Source organism: Mchenga conophoros, linkage group LG23 (assembly GCF_057382185.1).
Source record: "Mchenga conophoros isolate Kocher_MC1m ecotype Shallow Benthic linkage group LG23, M_conophoros_male_GT1.1, whole genome shotgun sequence".
Taxonomy (NCBI): Eukaryota; Metazoa; Chordata; class Actinopteri; order Cichliformes; family Cichlidae; genus Mchenga; species Mchenga conophoros.
The window spans coordinates 2,953,916-2,981,251 of NC_140547.1; the positions used below are offsets into that span (position 1 = coordinate 2,953,916).

The window sequence follows — 27,336 nt, forward strand, 5'->3', positions numbered from 1 at the left end:
AGTGGAGAAGAAAGGTAAAAGTGATTTTGAACATGGCATGGTTTTTGGTGCCATGCCATGAAAACGTTCGTCTGAGTATTTCAGAGGCTGCCGATCTACTGGGATTTTCCCGCACAAGAAGGTAATCTCTAAGGGTTTACAGAGAGTGGTCTGAAAAAGAGAATATATCCAGTGAGTGGTAGTTCTCGGGATGAAAATGCCCTGTTAATGCCAGAGATCAGAGGAGACTAGCCAGACTGCTTCAAGCCAATAGAAAGGCAACAGTTTTGCAAAAAAAATCATCTCTGAACCAGCAACCTGTCAGCTAACAGCAGGAAGCTGAGACTGCGATTCAAACAAGCTAAGGCAATAAACGACTGGAAGAAATGTTGCCTGGTCTAATAAGTCTCAATTTCAAGTGATATGAGCCAATACTGGCATATCATAGAGATCAATACCAGCATATATGATAGAAAACTCAGCTCAAAAAAACCTCTCACCTCTGTTTGCCAAATACAGAGACAAGCGGTGTCTCCACATGCCACCAGTGCAGCTTCAGTGCTCCTTTCATTGATTCTTCAAGTCTCTGGGCCTCATTGTTCTGAAACTATTCCCTTATTGTGGAGAATGCTAACATGGTGATGCCAAAGGCCACTGCCGATGATCCATCGCTCATGGTTTGTGAATGGAGTACTGTCATACTGGAAGAGAACACTCGTATACAGATATGCTTCATCATAGGTTAAAAGTCATTATTTGAGGCAACTTTCTATCACTTTCCAGCTAAAATGTGTTTTTTGTGCATTTCGTCTTAGCTCTTGAAAGCAAGGCTCCAAAGCCAGAGGACATTGAGGAAGAGGATGATGATGTGCCAGGTATGCAGTGTCACATGAATAAAAAGAAGAATGATCAGAATGAAAACTTAGAGACAGCTACACTCTGTTAAATTTTCATCGTAGTATAGAAGATTGCTCTTTTTACTCAATTTAAGTCAATTTGCTCTTTTGAATATTTTTCTGCAGCCCTGAAAAGTTACTACAGTTGAACTCATGTATGTGACTTTAGATTGTTCCTCTAGTTTAACTATTTAATGCTGTGCTTTTGCTGTTCTGTAGATCTCGTGGAGAACTTTGATGAAGCATCAAAGAACGAGGCAAACTGACAGAAAAATTCACTGGACTGAAGTGGAGCCTCCGTCTGTCTTTTTGAGTGTAGTGATCCGGGCATATCAGACAGTATCTCCAAATATATCCCACAGTTCCAATGACCTACAGATGTCTGAGTCACACACTAGCACTACTAGGTTGTGTATTTAAAAAAGAGAGAGAGAGAGAGAAAAGAATAAGAACCCAACGCTCATCTGGTAAACGGTGAATCTCTTCCACACTGTCAGTCATTATCAGATTACTGTGGTCTTTAAAGCCAGTCTTAAGAGATTTTTTTTGTGTGTTTTGTTTATGAAACAAAAAAGACGTTTAACATTTTTTTAAAATGATGCTGTGATCATTGACTGAATGTTCTGAATGTTTTTATCAATAAATCAAAGAATTGTGTGCAGATTCATGTGAAAAGAAGCCTCGTCAGTTTCCTACAGAATGACAGGTCGTGCATAAGGCTGGATTTTTATGTTTGGCACCTTAGCTCTGCTGTCTTGGCTTGTACACCGTCCTGCGGGCTGTGTGGACAGCAAACTGGGGAGGGACATTTCTGCACACCTCTTGAGTTTCTTCAAAGAGCTGCAGAGAGGCACGGGGGAGGAGGGAGATCACACAGAAGGGGGGGTAAGAGAGAGGCGAATTCATCCCATCTTTCGCTTGTGAGCAAGGCACTGCTGCTTGAATCCATTTTCCTCCGCGCTCAGATGTAACAGGATAAAATGCTGAAGTTCTTCACAGCGCGGGATGATGAGAATGAAAGCCTTTTGGGAGCAATAACTGAGGGTAAGACGTTTGATTGCTCTGGAAATACCGGGGTGGGAATGCGTTTACTCCCATTCATTGCTTGTGCGCGCGCGCTTGTGTGTGTGTGTGTGTGTGTGTGTGTGTGTGTGTGCCACTGAAAAAAACGCTGATATAACACTTGGCTGCGCGCATAGACCGCGTCATCTGAAAAGCGCGTGCGCGTATGTGTGCGTGTTGCGCACTTTCGCGTGAACACGGGCTGCTTACATACATACTCCACTGTAGCCTCACTCAGCGTCACCTCAATAAAGTGTCCCGGCTGATCCGGTGTACCGGGGTGCGGGGTGAATGTCGCATTGCCTCCGGCCTCTGTGCCCGCGAGCACATTAAACATTTGCACGTGTGTGGAATGCGTCACTGTCCCGGGAAGTGAGCGCTCAGTGAGCCGGATCGGTGCAGGCAGGCACGCCGCTGTTTCGGGAAGTCTTCACTTTGTTGCCTTCGGTAGAAATGACGCCGCCAGCTTTTTATTTTTTCTTCATGTTTTTTAAGGATGGCTTTCTGTTGTAAATGAGCTGCAGTGCAGTTTAACGTGTACAGTTAGTCAGTAGCGCCCAATGTTTTGACAAGACTTTCAATCGAATAATCAAATACATGACGATCTGCATTTAAACCTATAAGAGCCTTATCCCCTTAAACCGGCCTATTCAGGAAACGCTGGTAGCTCAATGAAACATCAGTTGTGCATACATTAACTCCCTTTGCGCTGCCGGCTGCTAATGTGCTGGGAAGGGCATTGAATCAGTAATTGGCTGTAATTACGGGAGGTGTTCTTAATGTAGAAACCTTGAATGGAGTGATTGCAGAATCAAGCGGCTTACTTGCATATTTTTATTCTGAAACATGCAATAAACACAGTACTGTCACTTGAAACATCTTTTATTTGTTCATTACACATATTTAACATCCGCCTCTGTGTGTGTATTTGTGTTTGTGTAACAATATGGCTCAATATAAGGAAGCAGCAACGGTTTTGACACGTTTAAACACAAAGTTACTGCTCAACTTTTTGTTCTCTAGGGAACCAGCTGCTCTATGGTATCATTAATCTCTTGTACAACTACCACTGGCTATTTTGATCATCAGATACACCTCTCAAGGGCAACCACACTAATGCTGCCATTAGTGAGGGCTGAAATCTAGAAGATGTCTATTTAACAGTGAACAGCTTTTTCGCCTTAATGAGCAGGCAGGACGTGCATCATTGTATGTGCTAGTGTGTGTATGTTTGACAGATAGAGAGATGGAGATGTTGACTTTCCCTTCTTGCTGGTGATATCATTATCATTGAAACAGATGAAGGGGACAGTACGTCTCTTCAGGACACCAAGCACCACTGGCTGAACAGACCCTGTCTGCTGGTGCTCAAAGATGGAGATGTGTCAAAACCTGCACTGGACTGTAGAGAAATCAGACCGCAATCTCCATCTAAAGCCACATCGGATGCGACGCTCAGAAGCAAATCTGGACCTTGTGAGCAGAAACCTATTGAACATCCCACTGAATCTGCTTCCCAAGTGGAGAATGGCAGCTGCACTGTGACTTCCATCTCCACATGGGGTGAAAAGGAGTCCCCAAGCCCTCTAGTGTTGGGCCCAGCAGAGGCCGCGTGGGCAGAGGAGGAGGAAGAGAAGAACCAGAAGTCGCCGGTTCTCCCATCAAAGGAAGACTCTGTGATTGAGGAGAAGGAGCGGGAGGAAAGTGGGCTGGAGCAGCAGGATGAGACCTGCAGCTTGGAGGGACCATCTCGAGGAGATCAGACAAACACCAATAAGGCTGGGGCAGGCCGCGGGGAGGAAGCGATGGGTGAGTGCGCTACTTCTCCTGTGGATCTCGATGACATGTCTGAGACGAGCCCCGTTGGCATTCTGTCCAAGGATCGAGTCACTGTCCTTGGTGAGGTGGCCCCCGTGTGGGTCCCCGATGCCGAAGCGCAGGTCTGCATGAAGTGTGGTATCAAGTTTACATTCACCAAGAGGAGGCACCACTGCCGTGCCTGTGGGAAGGTAAAAAATGATTTAAAAGTTCATTTCTGTGTAATTAAATCTGAAGTGAAATAAAATTAGCAACTTGTAAGTGGAGTGGAGTGTACGTGTGTGTCTCTGTTCATGTGTGGTGTGTGTGCATGTGTGTGTCGTCAGGTTTTTTGTGCACTTTGCTCCAGTTTGAAGTTCAAACTTACACACCTGGATGGGAAGGAGGGACGAGTGTGCATTTCCTGTCATTCAGCACTCATTAAAAGTGAGCGTAATTTTTTTTTAGGTATTGCTGTAGTTGTATTTTTGAAATCATGCAGAAATCATTCTTGTATCCTCTCTTCAGGGATGTCTCCAAAAGGAAAAAGAAGGGTGTGGTTTGCAGACGAAATCCTCACCAATAAGCATTCAGAGTCTGCCCCGACCACACCCGTCAGGGAGCCCGCGTTCTCACCGCTGATGAGTCGAGTGCTGGGTGGGCCTGTTAAAAGTCCTGTGGGTTCACCCCAGATCAGGAGAACTTTGAGGCCACATGGAACAATGATTGGTGTAGGTTCACCCAAAACGTGCCACTAAAACTCGACTACAGGGAAAATGTTGTTGTTGTTCTGTGATTTAGAGGAAAATGAATGATATATGTATTCTCACTCTGCCTCCCTTCAACTCCAGGAGGCCTGTGGTCCCTACGGCTGGGGAACCACAGCTTTAGTGAGCAGCTCTGCTAACCTCATTCCCTTGGATGGCTTGCCACCCATACTCACCTCCACAGGAGTCAAAGGAGGTAGGGCTAGCTCGAATTTAGAGTTTAAAAGTGTAAAGTAAACTTATTGTGTTTCCTCCTCAGATCCAGATACTTCTTGTTTTTCATTATATTCCTCCCCTTTTGTTAATGCTTTCATGTCTTGCATAGTGCATGGTGCAAATATTGATGGCGGGTCACAAAGAAATAGGAGTTCTATGTAAATTGGGCAGCCCATGGCAAGGGGAAAAAATGGTCTCTGATTTTGAGCAGTTAATAGTTTAGTGAAAGCAGCAATTACAGATTCACACTGAATAAATTAGTGGTTCCTCATTTTTTTCTGCTCACCCTCCTTTGCCTATAACATTCCCCATAGTTAATACAGAAAAACAACTTCAGCGTGCAAAAAAAGAAATGAGGAACAAGTGACTCTGTATAGTGTCCATCTTGTTCCGCTACTTGCTGTCAGAAGCTACTATTTTATGACAAGAAAAACACAGTGTTCTCTCTCCATAGCCCACTATGGTGAAGCCAAGATTTGCCTCGACATTTTTTCTAGGCTTTGATGTTTGGATGGTTAGTGCAGCTTTTTTTTTTCAATCTTATTTAAGCATTAACCAACAGTACCTTTCACAGACCTGTCCATGGCTTGCTTTCAGGGCAAATGTTGTAATTGTAATTTAGCTTCACTGCCCCTCCCCTTTTATAACTCTTATCCCATCCAAGGGAACCACTGACCAGAAACTAGCACCTTTGTTTTGGTTTAAGCACTAACCAGAAGGGACAACTACAGCAAGTATTACATATATGCATGAATTCCACCCATTAATCTAAAGAGCCAGTTCATAATTTCACAATACCAAATATGCATGATGAATCTGTATATGTCTTTATGTTACCAACAACTTGAGCCACATTTGACTACTTTGCTGTAAATAATTCCAAATATTTTTTTCATGCTCACTCAGCTGCTCTAGCTTGTGCACATGCTCCGATGCCTCTTTGCTGCTCTTTGTGATTGCATTGTTTAAGAGAACCAGGCAATCCTTCCACATGTGTGGTCCTTATTTATTTATTTATTTATTTATTTATTAATGTGTTGGGTGTTCTGACTTACTACACTCGAATGCTGCTACTTTAATTTATTACGTGGACACTGTGATGCCTGGTTAAATGGGGCAGTCCCAAGGCATTAATAAAACTGATCTGTTATTAATAACAGCTACCTGCTACTTGCCATCTTATTTAGAGCCACACTCTAATATTAATCTTTAATCTAATACTGGGCAGTTTTTTGTGGTGAGTAAGAGTAGATTAGAAAACACTTTAAAAGATGTTCTAATCTACCCCCCAGACTACACTGTGGAGGAGCAGCCCTCCGAGATGCTCCTTATTCAGGAGTTGGAGAGCGGCAGACCCAAGCCTCTGGTGTTTGTTCTCAATGCTAACCTGCTCGCTATGGTGAAGTTGGTCAACTGTGAGTATCTTTCCCCTCTTGCCTTTTACTGTGCATTATGAACTGCATACAGAACTTAATGTACACATTTAAAATTGAGCAGTGTCAAGAATTACATCACTATGCAGAAAATATTTTGATCATTTTTTTAAAATTTAAATATAACTTCTGAGTATATATTTCTACCTCTTACATCTTGTATTTGTTGTTTAAAATGTCCATATGTGACTGCCAGCTTATGCTTGATTTCCCTGATTAGACGTTAACAGGAAGTGCTGGTGTGTGACAACAAAGGGAATGCACGCTGTAGGGCAGGTGGAGCTGGTGGTGCTGCTGCAGTGCCTACCTGAAGAAAAAAGCTTCCCCAAAGACATTTTTAGGCACTTCATTCAGCTGTACAGAGACACTTTCACAGGTCAGAGACATTACAAGCCCATACACAGAATATTATCAGTCTCTACTTCACGACTGTAGTATTTCTTCCCTCTTATAATAACACACGTTTCGACATCTTTATGTTTCTGTAGGGAAGGTTGTGAAACACCTGTCACTCTCCCTGTTTGGCAGCAGCTTCTTTGGCAGTCAGGATCATGCAGGCTTCCTGTACGTTCGCTCCACTCTCCAGTCCCTTCAAGGTCTACCTCTGCCAAACCAGCCCTACCTCTTTGGCCTGCTGGTCCACAGAGCAGAGGTGGCCTGGGCCAAAGCCTTTCCCTTGCGCCTCATGCTGCGACTGGGGGCTGAGTACAGATGTAAGCCAGGCAACTATGTAAGCTCTCTGAGTTATAATGTTTCTTCCCCAGTTACCCACTTTCTGTCTCTTGTTCCAGTTTACCCATGCCCTCTGTACAGTGTACGCTTTAGGAAGCCCTTGTTTGGGGATATAGGTCACACAATAATGCGACTGTTAGTGGTGAGTATGGCATTTTGTAACATTTTTTTGTGTTGTTGCAAAACCGCCCTTCCTGTCAGCAGTGGAAGTTTGGTGTCACAACTTTTATTAAACATGGTGTAACAGACACCAGATCTTTTTACCATTCTGCTTTGTTCCAGGACTTTAGGAATTACCGTTACAGCCTACCAGTGGTATCGGGGCTCACTGTGGACTTAGAAGCTCATAGGACTTGCATAAAAATACCGAACACTGGGTATAATGAGGTAACACTAAGCCTCACAGAGTTAACTCTTACATATAGTTTCTTTCTCTATCATTTACCCGTGTTATCTCCCATGTTAGCTAATGAAGGCTGTGAATAAGTCCAATGAGCATGTGCTGGCAATAGGGGCATGCTTCAATGACACTGCAGACTCCCACCTCATCTGTGTCCAAGCAGACGATGGCCAGTATCAGACCCAAGCCATCAGCATCCACAATCAACCACGTAAAGGTAACAACACAGTTGTTGGGGCAGGAAGGGACACATGGAAAGTTTTGCTCAGCTAATATGAAATTACTTTATTTAAGCTGAACAAATGAGGCTAAAACAGCAGCTAAAAGTATAGTAGTACTAATACTTCTCCAGTTTTGTTAAACGACGAGGATCTAATAAATCAGCTAAAAGATATGCATAAGCTTGAAACAGCTAAGCATGATCGATAAATGATCAATGAAATCTTATCGCTTACAGTAAATCTTTAGCTGAATATACTCCAGAGAACACTGGAAGCAAAGAATAGATTTTACACATTTCAAATTTAGAAGGCATTCAAGTAAATTTGCTGCACAAACTGAATGGATTCTGCACAACAAAAACATTGTGCAAACCCACTGAATATTATTACAGTGCATCTAAACATATGTAGCTCATGGAACTGCATATAAAACAAAACAGTTTGAGTGTGAACTTAAGTGCAGCGGAGCAAAAGTAGGAGAAAATTCGAAAATGAAAGAACAACAGTGGTTCGAGATGTTAATCGCGGCCAGTTCCAGTTATGTGACTCTAGGTGGCAGTGCATGCACTTGTAGTTTTTGCCTTGTCACTGTAAAGACTGATCAAAATGACATTCCTTCCTTCCTTCCTTCCTAGTTACTGGATCATGCTTTATTATATTCAGTAGTGCGCTGAAAGCGTCAGCAGGATACCTGGCCAAATCCAGCGTTGTAGAAGGTAGGATACCCTCTGACCAGAGAAGCCAGGTTAACCATTACTTTCTCCTCACCTCTGAGGATAGCCATCATTTACATTTTAAGTAGAGCGCCCCTGCTTAAACTGGCTTATTCAGAATTTGTTGATCTTTGTATGTGTGTGTCTGTGTACATTTTAACAGACTGTTTGTCTAGGCGTGTGTCTCCCCATTGGTGTGTGTTTGTGTGTGTTTCTCCTGTATCGCTGTCCCCTCTTCGCAGATGGGCTAATGGTGCAGATCACCGTGGAAACCATGGCGGAGCTCCGTCGATCACTACGGGAGATGAAAGACCACACTGTCACCTGTGGACGGCTGGACCAATCAGAGAGCCAGGAGCTTGTTTGTGTACAGTGGGTGGAGGAGAAATGCACTGTGAATAAGGGGTGAGTGTGTCCAACTGTTTGAAGTGCAGGAAGGCTTTTGTGTTCAGTCCAGTAGAACAATATAGCACCCATTCAAAAGGTAGCTGTGAAAAACTAACGGTGGGCCATTAGTTGATTAGAATTTGGAACACCCCAACAAAGAGCTGCAAAAAAGCGTGTAAGAGTCCAGTGTAAGCAGGACACATCCTTTTCAGTCTGTTTTAAACTGTGTGTACATGTAACCGCATATCAATGTTTGTGTTCTCCAGCATCATCAGCCCCATCGATGGGAAATCAATGGAGTCTATCAGCAGTACCAAGATGTTCCAGAAGTCCGAATACAAAGAAAATGGAAAGATCATCCGCTGGACAGAAGTATATATAATGATCTGCTAAAAAAAAGTTAGCATGTCCATGTGTACAGCCACCCGTCTTTACATTTGCGTGAATATTTTGTGCAGGTGTTTTTTCTGCAGACAGGTGATAATCCCAAAGGAGCAGTGACTGACTCTGCTGAACACAACCGGCTCACGGAGAGAATCGCCCGGGCATTTTGCTTGGCACTGTGTCCACACCTTAAACTGCTGAAAGAGGACGGGATGGCCAAACTGGGACTGCGTGTCACTTTTGACTCCCAAGAGGTCTTTAAAGAATTTAGCTTCTTGTAGCCAGAGAGAGAGATATGTATAACTAACTAACTAACTAACTAACTAACTAACTAACTAACTAACGTGTGATCTATTTCTGCCAATTTGTCTGGTTAAACTGGCCTTGTAAGCATCAGCCCTGAGCCATGTAAGGTCACATCAACAATAATAATCAAAAATAAAATACAAAAAATAGTCAGGGTTCTTTATGGTAAAAACGTAGCACTGCACTAGTAATTTAGTTCATTTTTAACTATTTAAAATTTGTTCACTGGTCGAGACAAATTAAAAAACACATTTTTAAGTGACGGAAAAATAAGAAAAAAAGACACTAATGCAAAAATGTTTTTAGCTAATTGAATGTGTATTGGAGCAGGCCGGTGATTTATAGTAGCAAAACCTTCCATTCATAAGAAGATGAACAGCAATGACTGAGAACCAGATCGCATACAGTATGTGGTGATTAAGACGGATTTACCCAAGCTTCCATATCGTAGGCTGGACGTGCAGACTGTGGTCTATAGACAGATTATCTGAGATAATGTGCTACACCCACTTCTGCAAGTAACACGAGCTTTGTTGTGAAATAAAACAGCTTGTGTTACTTCCCAGTATGAACTTTGACTACAGCAACACGTCGTTCTCTTGTGGAAAAAAAAATAGAAAACCTAGCCTAGAATTTTATCTCATTAGTAAAGAAAGCTTTGAACAAAGTTTAGAACACCACTGTGGCTTTTTAAAAAACTAATAAGTGGCTTATTTGTTATTTCAGGCTGGATTTGTGGCAGGGAGCAATGGGCAGCCCCTCCCAGCTCAGTACCTCAATGCGCTGAATAGCGTGCTGATTCCTGTCATCCACAGCAGGGGGCGCAAGAGGGACGGCGAGCCCATAGTGATGGAGCTCATTTTTTACATCCTTGAGAACATCACTTAGAGAACTCAGACTTTCCACTAATTCATCTTCTTAACCCTGACCACTGCTTCATCTCCAGCACTTCTCACCAGTTTCAGGGCAATAAAAGCATTCCAAAGGCAAAGCGGATCATATCCAAGGTCCGCATCCATCTCATCCAAGAGATCTGACTCTTTGTGGTTTTCTGATCTCACTCGGCCCAGCCACAATCAATCAGGCTACGCATGAAACCTACGATGGACCATTAGATAAGGGTGCAGCTCTTGCACTGTAGTAGCAATTTCATGGCTTGAAATCATCAATGTCACAATGTTTAATACATATTTTACAGTCAATACCTTTAAAGTGATAGCTCACAACCTTAAAGCTAAGAGAATGACTTGAAGTTATGTATCAAATCCAAATAGCAGCTTCATGCGCACTGAATGAATGCCTGGAGAATGTTTTAATATTTGATGAATTTTAACTGACTGCTCATGAAATGTAATGTTAGCTTGGAATTAAACTTGCAACAGTGACTGAGTTCTTGTCTATTGCCCAAGGACCCTGAGCGGTTTTACTGAAATATTGCCATTTTTCATCAAAAGGAAGGTTATGCTTTTTACCGTTTACCGCCCCCCAACTCATTCCTAGAGACTTGACTTTTGCTCCTGTAGGACCTAGAAACATGTACTTGTGACCTCCTTAGGTTGCTTTTGGAAATTTACAGTTTTTAATATAACCATCAAAAGGCATTATATTGTAGCTATAAATGATTTAGGTCTCCCACCATTTAAAAAAAAAAAAAAAAAAAAAAAACCCCACACACCAACAACTAAAAGTTCTGAATTGTTATCCAATTTATAACAATTTTAAGTTCATTTATGGCTGCCTATGCAGAATAAGGGAAAAAAAAAAATCTGCAGTGTAATTTAATGATTTTAACATCATTTTATATTCTGGATAGGCAGATAATTTATCTGCCTCACACAGGCAAAGTAAACCTTTTTGCAATCACCCCATTCCTGACCCTGATGAACTGATTTGAGCGGGAATTGTTCTGGTGGTTCCGGTCTGCGGGATGCCATTTCTGCCTTGTGCCATGAAAAATAGAGCCCTTGTTGACCTCCTACTTGCTGCACATATTTGGGATGGCAGAGACAAGAAGCACATGCAGACAATGCAAATGCTTTTGCTGCGACAGCAAAATGTTGGAGCCCAAAGATCTGCTAAGTGAAATCAAGTTACATATCCAATAAACTGTTGTCAGAGTTTGGGGGGGAAAAAAAAGTCAACGCTGATCATTTAAAATGGAATTTATTTGCATATTAATTAAATACAAAGTAACAAATTTTAGAAAGTCTAAAGTATAGCAATACAATTAGTTTCTTTTTTTTTTTGTAAAAGTATTTACAAAAAGCATCTTCAAGTTTGATAGAAACTGTACAGTCATCTGTCCACAGTGTGTCAGGAGGACATGGGGGTCAGATAAGAAGTGAAGACAAGTGTGGTGAAAGGCCACCAGAGTGATACTGAACTAGGAGGTTGTTTGCAACATCAGTGAAGACAACATGGGTCAAAACATCTTCTCTTCATACATTGTGTTCCATAGATGGTTCCCCAATGCAAAGAAACTAACAAACCAAACAACCAAATTTGGGACCCCACCCGTGGAAGTCACTGACCACATCATCCTCCCACATTTTACATAGAAAACTAAAAACAGAAAAAGAAAGGAACAAATTATTTGGAATCTGTAGTAGTTTTATCAGGTTTACAGGGCCATACATCTTGGGCTTTTCCTTCCAGACTTCCTAGGCCTTCTTCATCTTACCCATGTAAGAGCTGCCATTCTCGTGGTGGACCGAGCCATTGGTAACCCCGTGTGATACACCATTGGCAGTACCGTTTTTCACACTGTTGCCATTCTCACAGTATTTGCCATTTGTGTGCACAGCTGTGCTGTTCTGACACTGTTTCGGCAGTCGCTTGCCCTTAATGTAAGCCTGGAACCAGAAGTTGGAGAACAGAACAAAGAAGAAGGTACCATAAATCCAGATGAGGTGGAGGATCACAGGGAACTGGTAATCACAGCTGCTCATGAAGTAATACTGGGTAGCATGGAGAGATACCAGCACAAACTGGATCTATTGAGAAGAAAAATGAGAAATTAGCCAAATACACAATAAAAATGTGCTCTACTGGTAACACCACTGAGTCAGTATAGGCTATACGTACCAACTGAATTGCAGTCATGTATTTCTTCCACCACAAAAATTTCTGGAAGCGAGGTCCAGCAGCAGAAAGGCCATAGTAGAAATACATAACAACGTGGACGGAAGAGTTTACCATGGCATGGAAAGATCCCATTCCACCTGAAGTGATAACCACAAACATCAGACCGAATTCCCTTGGTTAATCATTTTCATATCGATAGTCAGGTCATCTGCACAAAGCTTCTTGAAAGGCTTTAAAAAGACCATCTTATCTTCAAGATTGGTATGCAGGATGAGCTAACTACATAACACTTCCGCAATGCTCCCCCTCCCTCCTCCATTAACCATTGACAACTTAAGGTTATGTACTTACCTGGAGCATACGCAACTCCCCACCACCAGGTCCAGGGCATGAAGGAATGGTGGAAGATGTGTAGGAAGGTAATCTGGCCGTGCTTTTTCCTCAACACAAAGAAGATCTAACAGAGGGGATTCTGGTCAGAACACCGTTTACTAAAACTGAACATTAAGGCACATTTTATAAACCATGGCATCAGAATATGCGAACTTACTGTGTCCATCAGCTCAATAATCTTGGAGAACCAGAACAGCCACGCCACTTGGACCATCTAACAATGAGAGACTTTTTAGTTTGTGACTCAGTGGAAGGAAAGTCAGTTTTTATATTCATCGTCTTTAATAATAGTAATTGTTATAGAGTTAGGGCGACTTACTCGTAGTGCTTGAGGACTGTTAGAGGTATCAACTGCATCACATCTCCAAGTATACGTTGTGGCCCACCCAGACATCAAAAACTGCAAATAAAAACACAAGTTTATCAGGACTTTATCTTTGCTGAGGGCATTGATCCTTACAGATGCAGGTTCAACCAAATGAATATATCCAACAATATCCATTGAGGAAAGCAGTCTTGAATAAATGATGAAATGCTAACAATGTGCATTAACTTTATTCTTTTAATATTTTAAATGCTAGATAACAGATTCTTACTTCATATACGATGAATATTGACAAGGCCACAAGCAAGAAGTTGTAAACTATCATAGGCTCCTTGAGCTGGAAAGGTTTGCGATTGGCCATTAAGCGAGGTCCGAGGTACAGTACAAAGAACAGGTAGCCCAGCAGTATTGTCGTCATGGTTATGGGACTCTGCATCAGAGGATAATCGGTGATCCGTGGATCTAGAGCGCGAAAGGGGAAATGTATTTAGACAAACAAACACAAGTCTGTATTTTCTCAGTGTTTAAAAACAAAAAAACTAAACCTACCAAGTCCCGACAGAAGGAAATCATAGATATCCTTGGCATGTGAGCCCATCTCCTGAATCTCCTGAAGCATATTGGCTCTTGTATTGTTATGACCCAATTATCTGCAAACAAATACACAAAAAGCTCATTGTTAGTTTTAGCTGAAAGGAAAACACTGCAACAATCCTTCCAGAGCTCCATGAGAATATCCCAAGGGCTGAAATTTGACTCAAAGCAGAACAGCATTTGTTTTAAACGGTGTCAAAAACACAAAGGTTCAAGGTCAAACCTGTCATGCCGGGATCATTTTTCCTGTTCAAACAGAACCCTGAACAGATAATTTTTAAACAGTTACATTTCTAGAGAAATTAAAACATGCAAAATTATTTTCTAAAGAAAAAAATACAACCCCCCCTCCCTCTGTCTTGCCGGTGTCCTCAGGGAGGCGCATTCTTACATTTCCTGATTCAGCAGGTCTGAAACGCAGTTACTGGAGCAGAGAGCTCATCCCTCACCAAACAAACACTCCCAACAGAAATTCCCAAGATGCTTTGCCCTGGTTCGAACCACTCATCAGACATGGCCTGATATCTGAGAGGAGGTGCTACAAGGAACTGAGGGCATCCCTCATCCCACACTGAGGCTGGCTGTTTGTGTACAAGAGCCAGGCCACGAGTTAAGGCACAATACTGCCTCCACCAATAAACCCAGCAGTTTAAGTTTCTGGTCACTGAACCCATTAAACTGACGACTGCTCCTTCTTGTGACATGGCAGTTTTATAGAGACCACTAAAAGCAGTCGGCACACAAGAAAACTGCTCTGCTTTCAAAACTGGACATTTTCTGATGTTTAAAGCAGATTTCAAATGTAAACCACAAAACATATTTATACGCAGGGTGCGGTCAGCGCAAGCCACACTGGGCCCAGAGGATGCATTGTTTGATACGAGTCTACAATGCTCTTTCACTGCCAAAAAGTACAGCGCTCCTAAAGTCAATACAATTAAAAGCTAATAATTTAAGCCTGAGGAATGAAGGTCAGGTGACCCGAGCTCACACGGGTGCCTAGAGGGGCAAAGAAAAGTACATGTGGATTCAGGTTATGCATTTTGTGAACAATGAGCTAGATCGATTTGATAGGCAGGAAATCCATTTTTTTAAAGTTAGAAATCAGATTGGGGAATTTGTGCAAAAGTGCAAAAGTCCTTTTCTCTTCTGTTTTTCCCCCCCAAATGGGATTTCAGTCAGAAACCAAGTCGAAGTGAAAACAGAAGAGAAAGTGACTGTTGCACAATCCAAAAGTCAAATGCATTTCAAACAGTTTGTGATAAACTTTAATATTTCAAGCAATATTAAAGTTAAAAATAATTGAAGCATCACAGGATTAGTGTCTTGTGTCAAACTCATCCTCCTTCCTCGTCGCTTTGTACATTCAAGAAATTGTTAACCTAAGCACTGTGTCAACACCACTGTTTTTATAGTTGTTAAGCTTCCAAATTTACTGCAGCATTCCAGACCACTTCTTGTGATAGCCACATCGCTTCCTTCCAACGACATTTTGAAACCAAAGAGCTGTTTATTTGTGACATGAAAATTCGAGTATGACAATCAGTGTATTTCAGACGCCTCTTACACAAAGGTTTGTTTTTTTTGAATTGACGGATGAGGCCTTTGGTCAGGCACCTTACATTTCAACAAGAGTATCATCATGTCTGTTGTACAGAGTCTTGTTCTGAGGGAAAATGCTGATAAGTTAAATTGATCACATTATGGTTTAGCAAGTGATGCTTTTCATAAAAATAATAATACAGCATCACCACTGTTAAAAAGTGCAGGTTTAAGGAAATCCCACCACAACAAGATGAAAGTAATCCAAAAAATATCCCATTTTCAAATATGAACAGGCAACATGTGACTGCCTAGAAAGGGTACTTAGAATAAATCTGACTGTGCAAGTCAGAAGGATAGTCTTGTGATTCATGACAAAACAACCAAGAATGAATATTTTTGTGTTCTCAGGACAGGATGAAAGTCTCCATGAGAGAAACTAGAATTATTACCACCAATAATGTTTGTCTAACAGCAGTCAGTTTGCCTCACCTGGATAATAAAGTATCATTTATTGCACCCAGTTATCAATTAACCGACACATGACGCCACCCAACTGTCCACCAGTTAAACATCAGCATCACCACAGGATTTGGACTAGCAGTACACTGAAGCCTGACCAGTCGCCACTTTTCATCTCTTATCAGTAATTCCACAGGTCAACACCAACTTCCTCTTATAGTTGAGAGGGGTCCAGAAAAAAAAAAAAAAGTTTCCAATTCCAATGATGTAATGCAAGCTGGCATGTGGCCATTGAAGGCCCTTTCTACTTTGAATAGAAATCATTAAAAGCTTTTTAGAATTCCAATTTACACTTTGAGTGAAGTCCTAAAAGACCAGTCCCACTACAACCACCTATCCATTACTAAATGACCTTGACTTAAATGGTGTGGCTGGTTCGCAGCAGAGATACAGTGAAAAAGGAGGGGAAACATTTTCTTAAGAGAGCCATGTCAATGAATCATAGGGATGGAAAAAGGGAGCTCACGAGTTAAGAGTTAATGATGAACAAACTGGAGCAGCAGAGATGATGGGGAAAAAAAAAAAAAAAATTCAGGAGATGGGGGAGGGGGAGCAAACCAGGAACCCATTTGTTAAGCATACAGTCAATTATCTTATAACAACAGTGACAAAAAGCAGCCTGACCGAAAGGAACCAAAACCTTTGAGTACAGAAGCTTAAAACAACCTTGAACTGCTCGAAGTGTTGACAGACTCCACACACAAGTTAGTTCACCTTTAACATAACATTGAGCAACTTACCCTTGCTGAGACAAAAAATTTCCACTTAAAAAGCCGAAGTGGACTCCTCTTGCACAGCACGATAAAGCCTAAGACGGCAGCAGCAGAGAAGTGACAGAAAGAGATGGGATTGAGAAAGTAAACTGACAAAGTGTGACTGGTACAGCGGTCTTCCAAAACTCCACCCTCCCTGACTCATACAGTGGATGAATAACTAGTTCACACAAGGAGAGGGAGGGAAAGAGGCTGAGCCTGAACGAGAGCGAGCGAGGGAAGAGAGTGGCTGCTCTGTGTAACCCAGAGAGAGAGAGAGAGAGAGAGAGAGAGAGAGAGAGAGAGAGAGAGAGAGAGAGAGAGAGAGAGAGAGAGAGAGAGAGAGAGAGAGAGAGAGAGAGAGAGAGAGAGAGAGAGAGAGAGAGAGAGAGAGAGAGAGAGAGAGAGAGAGAGAGAGAGAGAGAGAGAGAGAGAGAGAACTACTGAGGTGAGAGATTACCTCCGTTTAAATCCCACACTACCTTGATGTATGTATTCTGTGACCGCCCCCAGGTTTCACCAAGCTGCCGTCAAAACCCACCCACCCACTCGCCTACCCCCTCCTTACTTTGCTCTCCTTGTCACACCCTTCACTCACTTGAAACACCAGAAACCGTACGGCTCCTCTCAGGGGTGGGCTGATAATATTATTCACAGGGAGCGGGCGAGAAATCAGTAGAGACTCTGTTATCATGAAGGGAGCCATTGTTACGCCTTTACTGGTCCTCGGCCTGGCCAACACCCATAAAGCAAAACTAGCCTCCATTTCTTCTCCTGCACTGCTGGACAATCCACGGCATGAGTAAAATGCCTCAATAAGGCAGACTAGCCTCCTCCTATAGTTTGTGTTTGTCCTGTATTGTCCAACTGGAAATACAGCTTCATTAGGTACACATGCAAGTCCAGTTTAAAAGGAAAAATCCAAGAAGCCTCTCCTGGTGGCCTCATGGAAAAAGTGAAAAAAGGTGTTGGATAAATTTAAACTACAAGGCAAGATAAGAGCTATAAAGATGTTTGCTCAGGGTTGGATAGCAAAGCAAAAGGAAGATGAAATTAATTGCCGCAATGGGAAGAAGTGACTCATATGGCAATGCTTAAAATTCTTTAGTGTTGTGAAAGGAGGTTTTGCTTTCCAGTAGGAAACTTCTTATCCTGATCCCACTGCCACACCCAGCCATGCTTAAGGAGAAACAAAAAATGTGTAGTACGAGTTACACCACATGCTTTTGCACATTACACCTTTGGCATCCAAGGAGTTTTTGGCCTTTCCCAAACACCAAGACTGCGATTGATTCATTTAAAAAAAAAAAAAGAAAAAAAGAAAGTTTAAGTATTATAAATGTAATTTAATCTTATTACATGGTCAAAAAAAATGAAAGGAAAACACATCTAACATCTATAAGATAAGACACACTCATTTGTCCCTTAAAGGCACATCTAGAGCTTCCAGGAAAAACCCGGTTATGGATCATTTCAGCCTTGGCAAAACAGATTTTGTACACGCTAAAGTTCAATAGGACAGAAACACTGGGATCTAATAAACATTAGTTGTAAGTAACAAAAAGTGGGTTTGAGTTTTAGTCAAAACTACAAGCAATCATTATTTAAAAAAAAAAAAATGAAAGAAAAAAAAAGTTGTTTTTAAAATTCCACACATTTATTATCAGTCTACTAGACAGCTTTGTATAAAGATCACACACACACACACACACACACACACACACACACACACACACACACACACACACACACACACACACACACACACACACACACACACACACACACACACACACACACACACACACACACACACACACACACCCCTACCTTTGTTTAAAGAGGCCGATAAGGACACAGAAACAAGAGCCCATAAAATGCCTGTAGCACTGATAAAAACAGCTCGAGCCAGCTGCAAGCATGACACAAATGAGCTTATAGTGGAAAAGGCCCCGTTTAGTGAGACAGTATCCGACCCAGCCAGCTTCGCCTGTTGTTCTGGCCCTGGGGGCAACATGGGGGAGTGAAGGTAGCACTCCAGTGCATTTCAGCCCTTCCTCCAAATACCAAAACACACCTGACAACAAAAACGAGATCAGCTGCAGTTTGAGGTGCTGACAAAGCCCTTTCAAATATGACAGTCATGCTCCTCAGTGAAACCAGTAACCCTTTTTGTTCCCATTGAACAAAATACAGAATATGACAGAAGCGGAAGTGCCACAAACGGTGGTTTCCAAGATCAGCCACTTTACTCCCGTACTGATAAACGTGACGCTGAGAACAGTTTTGATGTTTATCTCACTTCCACTCAGACCATTATCTGCATATGACTGACAGATAAATATTCAGTGTATTTTGGTTTGATCTAAGGGAAAGTTAAAGCAACATCTTGATAAAACCTGTATTTTTATTTTTTTAAATCAAAAGTTGCTTGACAGACGTCAGATGCTTCAGATGTCAAACTGCGTGAAAACCTTCCAAGTACAAGCATGTACATGCTTTCAGACACATAAGCTGGTAATATTGCACACATCACACGTTGTGTTAACCTCAGTGTCAGACACACACCAAAAGCCCATTTTACACGGTAAAATCAATTCACTTGAAAGGTGTACACCTTCAACTGTTGACACTGATGCAAACTTTATATTTACCAATAGCTCAGAATTAAACTGTAGAATCTCAGTAGATTGAGATGTAAAGAGCACAGTGAGCAAACTGTGTGCTGCAAATGCTTTAAGCAGGAAGCACAAGTCTCCCAGAATTTCCACTAGAATGTCACAAAGTGGTGTGACAAATCAGGCTCTCCCGCCAGGGTAAAAATAACTGGTCAAATTACATAAAGCAAAAACGTCCATTACTCTATAGAGTGTATGAACGTCACCTCTGAAGGCATGCTACTGGAAATTTTTAAACAATTGTTTAACACAAACTGCATTCCTGAGAGTCTGCAGTCTCGCCTCAGGTAGAAAGTCCTAAAGGCAGCAACATCAAAAACCTGACAGCACACTGACTGGCTACATAAGTCAGCTAAATTAACGTGAACCTCACGTGGCAAAACGCCGACACACATTCCAGTCAAGCCAGCTGGATGACAGACGCCAGAGAAAACAAAAAAAGGTATTAGTAGTATGTTCATGTCCTCAGGGACAGAACTGTCACCTGGGACCACAATCTTCAGGCTGACTGCATTTTATACAATTTTATCTGAAGTTGATAACTGTAATCATGGCTGTATAAGCTGGTTTCATTCAACCAAACCCCAACTTGCTTTGCAGCTTCGTCATCCTGACACACTGAGAGCACATGTACCTCTTGGACAGGTATGTGCTCTCACATACTTGCAAAAAACGAGACGACCGTTTAGGGGCAGCGAGGCTGAGAAAGTGTGCGAATGTGAAAGTATCTGGATGAACACCTGAGTGCACGTGTCAAATTTAAAAACTTGTCGTAGTGTATATTACATTACAGTAATGCTATTGAAAGAATGCTCAGCAATTATGTAAATATTTAGGTTTTTTCCATGCATGCTTAAGTTAATCATTTTGTTTTTATTTTCCTAAGATGTGGTCTAAGAATTTTACTCTTATATAAGCCTAACGAAAAAAAAATATTATGAATATACTCCCCCACCAACAGACTCTCTGAAGATTCAATCTATAGAGCAAGGAACAAAAACCTCAGCATTTACTCTGCAGGCTTTGATTGCTGGCAAAAATACACAGACTGCTGACATAATACAAGTTGCATAATCTGGTTTTATTCTGGATTAAATATCCTTTGTCTAAAGAACCTTTGTCATGAACTTGTGTGATATTGGAACAGTGACTAGTCAAAATCCTCAGATTTGAATGCAGATTAGCATATTATCAAGCAGCCATAGCAGATTTTACATATGATAAGACTGAAAACATGCTTTAGTCTCACCAAGTGACATGTTTTATAAAATGCAAAACAACAACAACCAAATGCTGAAGTTGTAGAAACCACTACTCCCCGGTACAGGAATGTTGCTGAACTCGTCTCAGGACTGGCATGTTCACGCCCCCCCTCAATTGTATTTGGGTGTGTATGGTATTGGGGGGGCTGCATCTCCCCTACCTGCCGTCTGGACGTTCAACACTGCTCCTATTCTCTTAAAGCACCTCCCTCCTTCCTTCTGTCAGAGTACAGGTCTCAGATTTCTGAAACTTTCCATAGCTGTTAGTCCACTGCACCTCTGCGAACCCACCTGACTTCATGGTGAGTGAGTGCGTGAGAGAGAAATGGGGGGGGGGGGGTAACCAAAACAACCCCACTGCACTTTAGCACGTACAGGAAGCATGAAGTAAAATTGCATGGTGCAATCATTTAATCTGTGGTCATGCATAAAGGAATTATTTGGAAAAAAAAAACTTTAATAACATAAACAAGCGAAGCTGGAGGATGCATATGAGTTTTATTTTCTTAGGACTGAGACTTTAAACCAGACATTAGAGTCATTAGTAATATGAAAAGTTGGGCGTGTTTCCTCATTCAGCTATTATAACACAGGAACTTGACTCTTCAGATTAGTAATAAGCCATCTAAACAATTTAAGAGACAAAGCCAAACGTGAGCACACTGTAATGTCTGCAATAATCCCTCATTAAAAATAGAAGTGAATATGCAAGTCAGTTTACAGCACCTAAAAACTCAGACTTGATATTGAAACATACAAGAACCAACAGACTTAAAAACTCCTTTGTCCCACACGCCATCAAACTGTTTAACTCCTCTCTGGAGGGGAAACAGGAGGACAAAGGAGGGGGGAACAACTAGGTTGTAGTGCCTCTTCACTTCACTGTGCAATACTTTTTGTTAATAGTCAACGGTGCAATAGACTTCAATACTTGAAATGTGCAATTCCCTTGTATTCTTATTCCTATTTATCCCTTTTGTATATTTTATTTATATAAGTCTCTGTATTTATATATATATATAATATTCTGCTTATGTTCTGCAAGTCTGTCGGTGCTGTGCTATTGGAAACCGAATTTCCCAGAGGAACCCACCCGAGGGATTAATAAAATTTTATCTTATATGTTGAGACTGGGCAAGACTTTAACATGAGTGAATGAGACTTTGTGTCTGTCTGGATACCTGCAGAACGTAGGAACCTAGGCTTGCACACATCCACACACACACACACATACACTTAAACTCTTAAGGGCAACCCTCCCCCAACAAAACAAAGGGTTCAAGTATTACTAATCAGTCTGTCAGTTTTTAATTTACAGTATTTGTATCATTTGACCTTTGGCACACATTTCCATAAAACGATACAAGCGAATGGAAAATTGATTTCCATTTAGCCACCGTAACTAAACATGCTGGTCAAAACACAGAACCAGTCATAGCATACTGGAGGACATAAAACCAGTACTTTACTTCCTCTTCTTGGAATTGAAGAATTTAAATTACAACATAGGAATTCAAATATTAGATGCTTATACAGACTGAAGTGCACATCAAACGTTGAGCTTTAATTACTTCTAGTCCAACTAGATCAACTGTTTAGATCTGCTCACTTAAAAGGCCTCAAACTGAAACCCATACTGTCTACTGCTGTGGCATTATGGCCACACCCCAAACAAAAGAGATAACAGTTAATTGACAACGTCACACTTCTTCCCCTCGACAAAGTTCCCTATCAGCATGTGAGCACTTAAGTGACATTCAAACATTTGGCTAAATGAAATGCTGAATATCAGGTACAGTAGCTTCTCCACCCGAATGGAGAAACATGAAATGAGCCTTCTAAAATACTTGTTTATAGACATCAGAGGTCAAATTTACTGCAGGTTCCTTGAACGTGCAACTTACTCCCAATTGGAGAATTTTCCAAGGAAGTTGTTTTAGAACAAGTTGGTCCATAAATAGAGACTATGAAGGCATTTGTCTAAATAAGCAGGAGTTCAGAGAGTTTCTGGAAAACATTTAAAGAGCCAATAGAAGCCTTAAGTTAACTGACAGCAGTCAGATCTGCCAAGTTCACGCACAGAGTTTTTAAAAAAAAAAAAAAAAAAAAAAAAAAAAAAAAAAATCATGTCAGGGCAGATCTTAAAAATGTCAGTGAACTAACCCAGTTGGGGAAGCAACCTTAAAATCCTGCTTCCCCATTTAAAAAACAAAAAACAGGTTTTAACATGAGGTGAAGTAAAATGACACATCCCCCCACTACACATGCTCGCTGATGAACAGGAGACGCATGCAAGGTGTGGTTGCACCACCACCACACTCGGCACTGCTGGATAGAAGCATAGTCAGAAACACACCGTTTAAAAAGACCCAGTGTCATTTCTACTGGTTGAAGATTATATTTGAAACTACCCAAGGCCATCGGAGAAGGTGTTGACATTTGAAGGTGAAGTGATAAGAGTATGATGCTGAACTGTTAACAGCCACAGCACTGCTGTAGTGTTTACATTGCTATCAGAGATATGGCTGGGCTGGTTGACCTTGAGGTTTTTTGTCTAAGTCACACAATTGTTTGTTGACATTGTAAACATTTGTCGTAACTTTCAGTTAGTAGCCCATAATCTATCTTGGCACACAATTTGGAAACCATCAAAGGCTACTTTCACAGGGACATAACTGGGGGGAGGGGGGCATTTAAACACATTCATGAACTAATCAAAACTGTACAAAGCTTAAATTGTTTAACCAAACTACTTCTTGCATCGGTGTAATCTCTCCAGCTAAACAGTGGAAAATTGTGGCAATTCAAATAATGCAGAGGCTGCAGAGACTGTGGGCAATCAAATGCATAGCAATGCCATTAAATCTCTAGCATGGCATCCCTTTCTTCTATAGTCAGACTTTCCATACATTAAATGCACTTATGGATGTTAACATTACACAATAATAAGTTACACTAATTAAAAATACATGCACACGCCTACTCTTTGTCAATCACATGTTACATAACAGATGTGATGTTTGATGTAGTTCTCTGCCTCGCCACTATAAGAGATCACACAGCATTTAGTGGAGAATCTAAATTTTGCTAGTGGTGTGAAAGTTGTTTTTAGTTGTTGTTGTTTTGCCCCTTCATATATGCAACAACTTGACTTTGTAACCATGTTTCACCTGACAGATTAGCTAAAGGCGAGTATGTTTCTGAGCTGGAGGAAGCTGAGTGTGCGCTTCTGCGTCGCTCTGGCTTAGCGTTAACCGTTAGAAACCGTTGTGACATTTGACCAGCAGGTAAACTATATTTCACTTCTCGCGGAAGCACATTTGGAGCTTGCAGTATGCACATTAATATGCTGTCTTTATTGCCTCCCTTTAGATGCATGACAGCTACAAAATGGCAAATGACATCAAAACCCTTCAAAGTGCAGAACAACAATAGGTGCACAGGCGATACAATTAGTCCAGTCAACACCGGATATCTGTCAACACCGGATATCTGGTTAGGGGGTAACGCCTAACTTTGAGGGTTTTTGTTTTTTTTCTTTAAAAAAAATTTGAAAAAAGAAGATTATATACACAAAAATTCTAGTTTGTTTGTTTTTTTTACTTTACTGTAGGCGTAAGAAAAAAAAAAAGAGCCTTTAAAGACAAACAACAAAAGAAAGCTTTGAATTTGACATTGTTTAAATTGACATCTGGCCCCCTCCCTCCACTGAGGGAGGAAAAAAAACTGCAGCACCTTAAAGTAACTCCCTGAGTCAACATTTAACTCACTGTTAAACAGTCTGACAACAATGTCCAAAAGCTACTCACTTTTACTGAAGTAAACCTGTGGAGTCTGTCGAATGAATGCTGGAGAAAAGACGCAAAGCGTGGCTTTAGTTAGCGGTGCTTCCTCTTCCTCTCGGCTTAAATCTTCCTCCTGACCCAACCCTTTGATGGAGGCGGAAAAAGGTGGAGTCATCTCTACACTGGCGTGAGCTAGTCGCTTAATATGGACGTAATCATCTCAGTGTATCAAATGTCATTTCGTCTCCATTCCGCGGTCACTCACAGATGTTTCATTGTAACAGTTTGTAATGTAAATTCTGTAGAGTTTCGAGCTCATTTTCTGCTCTTTGTAACTACTACTGGTTACAATTGTAAAAAAAAAAACGACTGACACACAGAAATGACTTTGAGTTTGGTTCCTCTCATATGTGAATAAAAGTATGCAGAGTATAGGTAAGTTGCCATATCTTTAGAGAAAAACTAAAATACAATTAGTAAGTAAAATAGTAAGTAAGTAAAATTTATTTATATAGCACATTTCACAGATAAAAATCACAAAGTGCTTTACAATAAGATCAGACATACAAGTTAAAATTAATTAAATTAATTAAAATTGTATAAAAATGTCTTCAGCTGCTTTTTAAAGGAGTCAGTAGAGTCTAGACAGCGTAAAGACAACGGCAGAGAGTTCCACAGCCTCGGTGCCAGTGCCTGAAAAGCTTGATCCCCACGTGTTTTAAACCCGGTACGTGGGACCACCAGTAGCCTCTGACTTGAAGGACCTAAGTGCTCGGGATGAAGCATGAGGTTTCAACAGGTCAGAGATATACTGGGGAGCTTCACCATGCAGAGCTCTAAAAGTTACAACTAAAATTTTAAAATGAACCCTAAAATTTACAGGCAACCAATGAAGAGAAGCCAGAACTGGAGTAATGTGTGACCTCTTGTTTGTACCAGTTAAAAGTCTTGCCGCTGCATTCTGTACAGACTGAAGGCGATCCAGAGCTGATTTGTTGAGACACGTAAAAAGACCGTTACAATAATCCAAACGAGAAGAGATAAAAGCATGAATCATCATCTCAAGTTCTGCCTTTGACACCAGTAGCCTGAGTTTAGAAATGTTTTTTAGATGATAAAAACAGTTCCGGACAAGTTGTTTAGAGTGTTTCTCAAGAGACATCGAACTGTCAAATATAACACCTAAGTTTCTGGGACTCGACTGAAATGAAGGGTCTAAAAAACTGATATGCTGCCTAATTTCTGAGAGCATGTGATCAGGTGCAATAATCAAAGTTTCTGTTTTATCTGCATTTAACTGAAGGAAACTGTCATTTAACCATTGTTTGATTTCTGACAGACAATTATTTAAACAAGACAATTTATACAACTCAGAAGCTTTGAAAGAACAGTACAACTGAATGTCATCAGCATAGACATGATAAGAAATATTATTGTAACGCCTGATAATGTGGCCTAGAGGGAGGATATACAGCAAAAAGAGAATAGGACCTAAAACAGATCCTTGAGGTGCCCCAGAAGACAGAACTGATGTTTCCGACAGCACGTGATTTATACAGACAGTAAAGGATCTCTCAGATAGATACGACATAAACCATTTTAAAACAACACCAGTAATCCCAAACAAGTCCTTCAGCCTATTTATCATGATGCTGTGATCAACAGTATCAAAAGCAGAGCTGAGAGCCAACAGAACCAGAACAGTGTACTCTCCAGAGTCTGCTGCCATCAGAATGTCACTAGACACTTTAAGCAAAGCGGTTTCAGTGGAGTGCAATTTGCGGAAACCAGACTGGAAAATGTCCAGAACATTGTTCTTTTCCAAAAAGTTGTTAAGTTGTTCTGCAACTGTTTTTTCCAAGATCTTTGACACCAATGGTAGTTTTGATATTGGCCTGTAAATGCTTGGAAGAGATGGATCCAAATTTGGTTTCTTTAATATTGGTTCAACAATAGCTTGTTTAAAATAGCTGGGAACTGAGCCAGTAAATAAGTAATAAGTAAGTAATAAGCCAATTAATAAGCTACTCAAATAATCACACCAAAAGCAGTCCGTGCGTATATAATAATTACACATATATAGTAGGCCCGAAACACAGTTCAGCAACCCGGCTGTGCCTTTTATTGCTTCAACAGTGTTTACTTTTTTTCGAAGTGTACTGCAGGATATAACATGTGGCACAACACGCTGGTGTTCTTATTCAACAAAACATGATGGAAGGAAGCGATAAAAGTCGGCTTGTCTGTCAAACAAGTAGAAGCAACATGTTTTATATAAACACACGTGTTGCATTCCTCATGCCAGACATGTGTCAGTTTATGTAACACACTACGATTTAAAAAAAAAATTGATTTGCTTGTTTTTTCAGTTGAGCTGGTTCTATTTGCCCAAAGCTGTCACACACTCCTGGCCTTTCAAAGTAAAAACAGTAGATGCATTCAAATCTCCTGGGCAGCAGAGTCCTGGTGGTGAGATTTAACTATAATGACCATTGTGGAAGATCTGTAGGCTTCCAGCCAAGCCATGACACCACATATCAGACATGTGCTCTACTTGTGGTGTAATGAATAACCTGCAAATGTCGTAGGCTCACCACCTTGCCTAAAGCTGTAGTCACAAACTGATGACCTTTGTTCTTACTGGGGTCCATACAAGCCAACATTACATCATCATATAAAACATCATAAAGCAAATTATGTAATGAATTGAAGAAATTGAGTAAAGCGCAAGAAAACATTATAAATAAACAACAATGAAACTAATGTTATGGTCATAACCATAACTATAACATTTATGTGTGCGTGTGTTAATTTAGGATTGTTTATTTATTTTTTTAATTCATCCTTTATTTAATCGGAAAGTCGATTAAAGTCTCTTTTTTAAAGTGAATGTGGCCAAGAAGGGACACCTTTACAAAACAGTCAGCAGTTGGAAACATAGAAATACAGTATAAGAGACATAAACAGAGTTTATACAGTTCTGAAGGATTTGAAAAGGTCTTCTCGACCCTGCAGGTTAGTAATCCAAAACAGTGAAAACCCATGTTTGAGAATAATATTGTAAAATGTATAACCTCCGCTTGAATGTACAGTTTAATTTGAGACA

General features: G+C 40.9%; 3 protein-coding genes across 5 annotated transcripts in view; 2 read left to right on the top strand and 1 right to left on the bottom strand.

Annotated features, from left to right (window-relative positions):
- btf3l4 (basic transcription factor 3-like 4) overlaps nt 1-1,553 on the top strand; it is a 6,459-nt gene extending 4,906 nt beyond the window's left edge. Inside the window, exons 5-6 of the mRNA XM_085265347.1 lie at nt 795-854; nt 1,095-1,553. Coding sequence (XP_085121473.1) covers nt 795-854; nt 1,095-1,141 — 107 coding nt within the window. The 3' untranslated portion in view covers nt 1,142-1,553. The remainder of the gene's footprint in view (nt 1-794; nt 855-1,094) is intronic.
- Nucleotides 1,554-1,762: 209 nt separating this feature from the next.
- On the top strand, nt 1,763-10,678 carry zfyve9b (zinc finger, FYVE domain containing 9b). Of its 2 annotated transcripts, XM_085263937.1 has the most exons (16): nt 1,763-1,919; nt 3,237-3,946; nt 4,082-4,181; nt 4,263-4,465; nt 4,586-4,697; nt 6,010-6,132; nt 6,371-6,526; nt 6,639-6,863; nt 6,942-7,024; nt 7,165-7,269; nt 7,349-7,499; nt 8,139-8,219; nt 8,459-8,621; nt 8,870-8,975; nt 9,062-9,241; nt 10,020-10,678. In XM_085263937.1, exons 1-16 carry the CDS (start codon nt 1,856-1,858, stop codon nt 10,179-10,181), a joined length of 2,724 nt encoding a protein of 907 aa, XP_085120063.1. In that variant the 5' UTR covers nt 1,763-1,855; the 3' UTR covers nt 10,182-10,678. The 2 variants fall into 2 exon arrangements, 1 of the variants encoding a protein (XP_085120063.1); XR_014890637.1 differs by lacking the exon at nt 10,020-10,678 and having other exon boundaries at nt 8,380-8,621; nt 9,062-9,094.
- Nucleotides 10,679-11,440: 762 nt separating this feature from the next.
- elovl1b (ELOVL fatty acid elongase 1b) lies at nt 11,441-24,395 on the bottom strand. 2 transcript variants are annotated; one of them, XM_085263938.1, is made up of 8 exons: nt 24,255-24,395; nt 13,645-13,745; nt 13,367-13,557; nt 13,090-13,170; nt 12,928-12,984; nt 12,729-12,834; nt 12,378-12,514; nt 11,441-12,286 (listed from the first exon to the last, which is right to left on the bottom strand). In XM_085263938.1, the coding sequence occupies exons 2-8, from the start codon at nt 13,712-13,714 to the stop codon at nt 11,954-11,956; spliced, it is 975 nt and encodes a 324-aa protein (XP_085120064.1). In that variant the 5' UTR covers nt 13,715-13,745; nt 24,255-24,395; the 3' UTR covers nt 11,441-11,953. The 2 variants fall into 2 exon arrangements, with proteins under 2 accessions (XP_085120064.1, XP_085120065.1); XM_085263939.1 differs by lacking the exon at nt 24,255-24,395 and adding an exon at nt 16,494-16,653.
- Nucleotides 24,396-27,336: the final 2,941 nt, after the last annotated feature.